An 8,546-nucleotide genomic window follows, 5' to 3' on the forward strand; every position below is an offset into this window, starting at 1 on the left:
GAATACGAAAAATGCAGAAATAAGGCAATCTATATTTAGGACAGTGCATTTCAGTACATTGTTAAGGTAATGGCACAGAGCATTCAAAGCACAGTCATAGAGGTCTATTACACTCCGTGTAGTACACTTCGTCTCACACATATTCACATAGTAAATATATTGTTCATATATCCCCAACAGTTTTAATCAACGTTTGTTTCGAACCTGAAATAGAAAAATTCTAGATACTTGCAGTTTCTTCCTATTGCTAGCATTATTGATGTCACCGTGAGCTGCCCATGTGTATTTTTTCGTATTATACGATGAATTAAGAGCTAGAAAAGATATCTATTTTTTTGCAAATCCATCCACAAAAATAACGTCAGTGCTCAAATTCGCACTGTATCTCGCGAAATAAATTTACTTGCGAGAATTGCATTTGATCAGCCATTTTCTAAACCACCTTGAGTGATCTTTCTGTATCCTGTATTTTGTTTGCACTTTTTTGTGCATACATTTTACGATCACAGACCAAAATAGAATTTCCTCCATTAAAAATTTCTTAATAAATGAAGTAAACTTAAATAAACTTTGAGGTTAAAACAGAGTAGTCGCTGTCCGTAAAAATTTTCTTTGCTAGACCGACAGATTTCGGACGAGCAGTGGATTGGCATTTGGGTTGTTTAAACACTCGACACTTCAACGATTTTTGGCATGCACAGACCTTTGCGCGGACGTGTAGGCAGACAAGTCGTTAAGTTTAGTGGTGGCGTAAGCGTTATCTCTTTGCTTTTATCTTTGACTATTGTAATTGGCTATCATTGGTTAGTTCAAACAGAACCGTTGACATCAGACTTCGCGCCTTAAATTGTGCATACCATTGGGCGGAGTGTGCTGTTTCCCGCCAGTTGTAGTAGCATACGCGTCTGCAGTGGAAGGAGTATCACTTGTTGCTCGTGGATTGCTCGTTGGATTGTCGTTGAAACATGTCAGGCCGTGGCAAAGGAGGTATTTTCAATTGCAGATTGTTATAGTTGCATTGTGCTACATTATTGCTCATCATTGTATTCGTACATATTTTCAGGTAAAGCTAAGGGCAAAGCCAAATCTCGCTCTAGCCGAGCTGGATTGCAATTTCCAGTAGGCAGAATTCATAGGCTGTTGAGGAAGGGAAATTACGCAGAGAGAGTAGGTGCGGGTGCTCCGGTTTACCTCGGAGCTGTTATGGAGTACTTGGCAGCTGAAGTTCTTGAGTTGGCTGGTAATGCCGCCAGAGACAACAAGAAAACAAGGTAAGTGGTAGTGTGACTTCATGATGTAGTTGGTAATTACGCGTGCATTCTATCAGATACGTCTTCAGTGTATGTTTTCCTCTTTCTTGGCGAAATTCTAGGAATTTTCGATGATTTTTGAATGACCAATGTGGCCAAGAAAGTGAATCATCTAATTTGCAGGTATTTGATAATAAAGGGAAAGTAATGAAGTTGATGTAGAGTTTTATCTTGATTTTGTTCCGAGCCTCTCGTTGTTAAGATACAGAGCTAATGTAAAGCATGCGATCGGAAATAACGTTAATATTACAGTGAAATAGTTCAGTGTTTGATGCAGCACAGCAGACTATGGCGTTATTAGTATCTTCAATTTGAAGGACACAATTAGTTTCAAATTTCACTATCACCAGGTTTTTACATTTCTTGCTTTTAATCTTGTTTGATTTATCAAATATGGGAGTAATCTAACTTAAATTTTGTAAGCTGTGAATATTTCTTAAGTGCAGAGTTATAATGTACAGGCTCCTGTACTTAGGTACCAAACATGTGACAGCACCATTGCTGAATGTTCAGCAACTTCGGACTCCACAGTTTGGTGGAATGTGTGGGTCTTAATTGTTCACATAGTGGGTGGAAACAAGGTTTTGTCGTATGTTCTGATTTCGGTTTAAAACTTTCTCAAAGGTTGCAGTAAGTTTGATGTCTGCCAAACTACATTTTATCATAATGTAGTATCTGGAACCCTGACATTCTTGTGTGAATGTAATGTTTTCTTTTCTCTTCCACTTAGCATACAAATACCTATAAGAATTTTCAGTTTCTGTTCTGGTTGAATTAGATATGTTGTCATACTGTTCCTATGGAGTAAGGTATTGGATGGCTTATTGGGCTCCCTTGCACTACTGCATTTTCATGTTTTCTTGGATTGTTTTCTAATTTTTCATTAGCCCATCTTAGGCATAGTCGATTTTTTCCTCCTATTCTCAATTTTACTTGTTGCTGCTACTAAAGGGTTGTAGATGGTGGTGGAATTAGAACTCGAACTCTGCTGTAAACTAAGCTCATTAACTGTTTGGCACAGTATGAGACTCTAATTAATAAATTATCTGTGTTTAGCTTTACTTGTAGAGATTTTCTTTCCTTGTTTCAAAATGGGGTGAAAAGTAACTTTGGTTCATTGTGAGGGAAGAGCACAGATTTTAACACCAGAAGGGGTCAGTTAACATGATTACTGTCATCTGCTTTTGCAACCAAAAGCATGGGTATTGGCTGGTGGAATTATCTGTAATAACATGAACAGATAGTTGTGAATGACCTGTCAGAAATTCTGCTTCATTTCCTCTATGCAAAGCTTTTGCTTTCCCACGCAAAATATACTTACATGCTTACGGGTTTGTGAAACCCTTGACCAAATTCATGCAAGATATTTTGCATTTCAGCTAATGTGTATGCCAGAGCCCCGGCAATGTACGTTCATGTTAGGTGTAATTCTTGCTTGTGAGATCATAAGTATAAACTTCTAATAATGCAAAGTAAAAGCTTTAGTCCTTTGTCCCCTGCTGCTATTTTGAAGTGATGAGAATAGTCTATTGCTGTCACTAAGCTTAAGATATCCAAATTAATCTTTTTTCTTAAAGTTGTAGAATAAGCATAACTGGCACTGCGTAACTTTGTACAATAACCCTAAAAATTGGTTAAAATTTTAACGAAAACCTTCAGAAATTGTGCAGAATAAGTTATTCCAAAGACTGTAATATACTGCTAAATGCAGTCACAGTTGCTCATGGAACAGTGTTTACTGTAAAGATGGTGGTGAATGCATAAAATTGTGGGTGAAATCGTAAATATTGAGAATCTGTCAACAATAACTTTTCTTGCTACAGTGCTTAGACATAAGGCTACAAAAATTGAATGGGCTAATGACATCAGTATATGAAGATAGCCTATCATATTTGAAAACAAGATATTCATTTAAGACAAGCCATTTCTGCTGGATATTCTCATGGTCAGGTTAAAATAGCAAACATGAAAGAAAGATAATGAAACTGTTGCCCCACATCATATGGACTATTTTATTGTATTATTCCAGAAACATGTGAACTTGTGTGTAAATTGCTTAATCCTGATTTTCAAATCCTCATAGAATTTGAGTCCAGTAGGGTATAAGACCAAACATTCTGCACTTGGTTTGGTGTAAGATGCCATTGATCGGATAGTGGCATTTAACTAATGCACAGCTTATGTTCTGTGAATAAAATGTGAAGTACTAAACTTTAAAATGGATTAGTAGAGCGCGCGCACACGCACACGCACACGCACACACACGCACGCGCGCACACACACACACGCGCGCACACACACAGCAACCTACTGTTACAGAATTGAGGAGGAATTTGTGCAGCTTGAATTGTCTTGAGTAACATATTTCATTTTATACTTGTCTACTCTTTAATATTGGGATTTCAACACAGCCATGAACTCCTTAGCCAATTCAGTGTTCTTATATCATCCACAGTGCAGGCACTTTCTGTAAGGTTTTAACTTCTTAATGCAATATTGTTGTTGGTATGCTTTGTCATGAATTTATTATTCATACTTAGACTCCTCACAGACATGCAAGACACACAAATGTGTCAGAAGCAAGATACCAAGTGACTAGTATAAAAGGTCTTCAATAAAAGCTTGACTAGTACAGTTAGAGGTTTGGTTAAAGATCATTCTACAGTGTAATACGAGACTACAAAGAGCAGTTCACTTAAGGTGGAAAAATTTGGAGTACAAATGGCCTAGAATTGATTTAGTAATATGGTTTTGGACAGTTTCTGGCATGTCTCAAAAGAATATTTGCAATTATCTGATTCACAGCCAGGGAATGAGAATATTCGACAAATAGTGAACGAGAAAGATAAGCAAATACATTGGGGGTGATACTAAGGTGGATGACTTAAAAATTGCTAGTGAAAATAACTTGGAAGGGGGACATGTATGAGAATAGGTGGTAAAGTTCCTCAGTAATAAGTGACATAAAGAAATCTGTATGTTTAACATTATGTATAGAGCTGACTGATAATATTTTAATCTGACAGTGAATAACAAATCCATTATTAATAATAGTAATTTCAGGTAAATTTGTTTCAGAATAATTCCAAGGCATCTGCAGTTGGCAATTAGAAATGACGAAGAATTGAATAAACTATTGTCTGGTGTCACAATTGCACAGGGAGGGGTTTTGCCGAATATTCAAGCAGTTCTTTTGCCTAAAAAGACAGGGCAGGCACCAGCAGCAGGAAAAACGGGTAAATCGTCAAAGACCCAGAGCTCCCAGGAGTACTGAACCTGATGTTAATGTTGGTTGTCACATTTAAATAAAATGTACTTCCATAAATTTTTGTCTAGTTGTGTGAAAGACCTTCAGTTTGAAAATTTGTAAATTACAGCTGAAAATTTTAATGTTCAACTTGTGTTCTTGTTTGTTAATTGTCATGTTGCATGTTTTTCCTGTATTAACTATCTGAAATATGATTTAACAGAAGAGTTTATCTTAATGAATGATTAGATTTGTTCTGTCGTGTACTGTGTAGATATTGTGAGAAACTGATTTATTCTTTAAATAAAATACCAAAACTTAAGCAAAAATGTCTTTGTTGATTTTTATTTTTTTTCTGTACTTGTCCATATATTATATCTAAACAATACTAAAAGTAATTTTAATTGTTCAAGTTGACTTTCACAAAGGAGATTTTTCCCCTGGATGTAGGGACTGCAGCCACTGGAGGATAATAGTGGAATGGGAAAGGTTCATCTTCCAGTACTGACAACTTGGTGTGTGTGCAACTTAATGTTGATCGGTTACTATGATATAAACTCTGACATTGGTGTGTGGATGTGTATTACAGATAATCATTCAAATGCAGTACTTGTAATAAGGAATATTGAATTATGGCTGTTAAAATAATGGCACTTACCATACTTTCATGCTGGTTTCATATTCAATAGTGCATTTAAATGTAAGTACATACAGTATTACAAATTGGCAATTCACACAAATAGCAAAACCAGCACTTCACTTCAACTGTTAGATTTCTAGCATTGGCAGCAATGTCAAACAACTATAGTAAAGTGTACCAAATTGTGCAGACTTAAAACATCAGGATTTGGGGCTGGCAGCAAACTTACTGTGGCCTCATATAGCTAGGCTGTTGGGCAGTTGTGATGTACCAATTAATACCTGTAGTTATTTAGTCTGGCATGCTGCCCAATGTCCGTATTGACTATTCACCGAAAGTGATGACTGCTGCTGTAGATGAGCTATCTAAACAAAGTCAGTCTTGGGACTATTGGACACGGGAAAAATCTGAGCTGTGGCCTTGGTAAAATTAATTCGATTAAATTGAAAATTTTGTAACCACATGAACATTTAAACTTACACAAGTAAATATGCAAAGAACAAAAATTTTATATTACATGTTAAGTCTGGATTAATGGAAATGGTCAATAACATTGTTATAAGACTGAATAGGGTATTGTCACAAAAATACTGCTAGTATCAAATTCTATGGAGGTAAACTGAATAGGGCTGGAGAAAAGTTGATATTACTGAGATGAATAGGTTATGCTAAAATTATGGTTGCATTCAATAACTTAGTTTTCAAATTTGTGATAGCCAAAACGTGTTCATGTGGAATACCAGTCCCTCCATGCTTTTCACTGCAATTTTCATGGTTAAAATTAGTGGTTTTAATTAAATTCGAAAAGTATTATCATAGCTGAAAAGTGGGGCACTTCAGCTTCGTTTCAGCGCAGTCTTGTATTTTATTTTTCTCACGAATATTTAACTATGGGAACACTTGGTCCCAGGTAAAAGGTAGCAAATTAGCTGCCGCACTTCCTGAATATTGTAAAGTTGGTTATCACATCCAAGAAACCTTTAAAGCTTGTGTAAAGTAATTGTCACAGAACATAATTTCCTGAACAAAACATTTTTATGTTGGGTTGTGGAATGCATAATGCAGAAAGACCATATTGGCATAAGAGTTGAGGCAGTCATGGTCTAAAATTGCTGACATGAGATACCTACTACTTCAGTGAAGAAGAGGTGTAACAAATTAGTATGGGTGAAAGTATTGTGACGCATACACACACTTGAAAGAAGTGTGCAGTGAAGACGAGTGGTGACATTGTCTGTGTACACAGCATTGTAAGCTGGGCTAAGCTTGATAGTGAGAGGAAACCAGGCAAATATTGATTAAAGTACACGGACTTTCTTCCAATTTGATATTACCACCTGCTACCATACTGTCTTCTTGGTGCGAAACTCTTGAATGTGCCCAATTTATTTGGGTCAATTTTGAATCGGATATGGTGGGCAATTAGACAAGGTTTTACAGAATGGAGGCTTCTGTATGATCAGTAGCAACAGTACTGGCATTTGCTAGTATGATTACGAAAACCTGGAACAGGAGGTCTCTTTCAAAAACCCAGCTTCAATCTGTTTTCTAGCTACGTCTCATGAATATGGAAAATGAAGTAAACTGTGTACATGTACAGTGTTTTTCAATTAAGTGGGGTACCATTTCTATCCTGTAACTGAGTGTGGGTTTAAATATTACACAGGCCAACAATTTTTTTTACTTTGACAGCTGATCTTCAGAGATTTTTATGAGCTGAATCCAAATTTAGGTTGTCTTTTTGTATCACCCATAGTTTTTGAGCAATATGCTTTTTACTACTTAGTACAAAAATCGTATGCTGTATGGTAAATGGAGAAATTAATGAAATGCTTTTATTAAAACATAACCATAGTTTGTATTTACAGTAAGCTACTTAAAACAATATATGTTAATAGGGGTTTCACTTGTTAGCTGGTATTGGTTTGTCTTTTCTTTTCAGCTTCTTGTGTAGCTTTTTCTGTGATGAGTCGCTTCCTGAACTTCTTGGTGAAGTGACCAACACACACATGTATATGCTGGTTCCAACTGCCAATAAGTTCTTTTTTTTTAATCTAGAGCCAAGTAATTCAGCTTTTTCTTTCGTTAAGCCCAGATCCCTAACCAAATTGTTAAGCTTGGTCCGAGTAAACAGTTTGGGCTCTACGCTTCCTGTATTACAATGCAATTCATCATCTGATTCATCTAAATCAGATCGTACATCAGAAAATATTTCTGTTGGAATGGAATTTAAATCTGACGGAAGGTTAGGGTAGCTTATTACCTTCTTGTTTTTCGAATTATGACCAGTAATATCTACATTGCATAAGTAGCAATCATCAGAATGATTTCTTGGCTCCCTCCATATCATAGGAACAGCAAATCTAAAGGCTTCTTTCTCCTTTTTGGACCATTTTCTCAGATCTTCAAAACAAAAACACACACACACGAGGGAGACCCAAAAGAAACCGGACTCTGAGGGCGCAGCATCTTGTAGAAGTAGTGCAGGGTTCTCACGCTAGATGGTGTTAGTAGAGGCCTTCATGAAACAGCTGTGCAGACGGCGTTAGTGTAGAGCTGAACGTGCAGGTGTGGTATTGTGTTTATCTGACTGTTGGCCGTTAACTCTGTGAAGTCATTATGGCAACTTTAAAACAACAAAGAGTGTGTGTGAAATTTTGTTTCCTGCTTTAAAAACCTGCAACGGAGACACACCAAATGCTTCAGGAAGCTTTCCAGGACGACGCTGAGCCGCACACCGGTTTTCAAGTGGTTTGGGCGCTTTAAACGTGGTGAGATGTGTGTTGAAGACCAAGCTCGTTCAGGACTCCCTTAAACATCGCGAAATGAGGAAAACATTGAAAAGGGCCGCCAAAAGATCAATGAGGATCGTCACCAAACAATCGACCAAATGTAAGCAGAGACAGGAATCAGTTGGAGCTCGTGCCAGCGGATTTTGAGTGAGGGTTTGCACATGAGACGTGTTGCTGCTAAATTTGTCCCACGCCTTCTCACACAGGAGCAAACAACCATCCACATGAATGTGTGTCAGGACTTGGAAACAGAGATTGCACATGATTCAAACTTCTTGAACAAAGTAATTACAGGGGATGAGTTGGTGTTTCCAGTATGACCCAGAAACCAAGCAAGCGTCAAGCCAGTGGAGGACTCCCAGCTCTCCCAGACCAAAAAAAGCAAGGCAAGTGAGGTCAAATGTGAAGATGATGATCATTGTCTTTTTTTATGTTCGTAGAATTTTGCATCAGGAATTCGTACCCCCTGGCCAGACTGTTAACGAGCACTTTTACTTGGATGTTTTAAGGTGTCTGCGAGAGGATGTGAGGAGGAAACGCCCAGAACTTTGGCGATC

At 37.4% G+C, this 8,546-nt stretch overlaps 1 protein-coding gene across 1 annotated transcript; it reads left to right on the plus strand.

Moving 5' to 3' along the window:
• Positions 1-831: 831 nt before the first annotated feature.
• LOC126092453 (histone H2A) lies at positions 832-4,881 on the plus strand. The gene is made up of 3 exons (XM_049908054.1): positions 832-987; positions 1,064-1,271; positions 4,389-4,881. Exons 1-3 carry the CDS (start codon positions 966-968, stop codon positions 4,582-4,584), a joined length of 426 nt encoding a protein of 141 aa, XP_049764011.1. The 5' UTR covers positions 832-965; the 3' UTR covers positions 4,585-4,881.
• The last annotated feature ends 3,665 nt before the right edge of the window (positions 4,882-8,546 follow it).

Source organism: Schistocerca cancellata, chromosome 7, assembly GCF_023864275.1.
Source record: "Schistocerca cancellata isolate TAMUIC-IGC-003103 chromosome 7, iqSchCanc2.1, whole genome shotgun sequence".
Classification (NCBI taxonomy): domain Eukaryota; kingdom Metazoa; phylum Arthropoda; class Insecta; order Orthoptera; family Acrididae; genus Schistocerca; species Schistocerca cancellata.

Excerpts from the sequence above, each read along its gene's own strand:
- LOC126092453 (XM_049908054.1), top strand. The coding sequence starts at position 966 with ATGTCAGGCCGTGGCAAAGGAG. Across the intron at positions 988-1,063 it reads GTCAGGCCGTGGCAAAGGAG|GTAAAGCTAAGGGCAAAGCC; the intron begins GTATTTTCAATT and ends ACATATTTTCAG. Across the intron at positions 1,272-4,388 it reads AGAGACAACAAGAAAACAAG|AATAATTCCAAGGCATCTGC; the intron begins GTAAGTGGTAGT and ends AATTTGTTTCAG.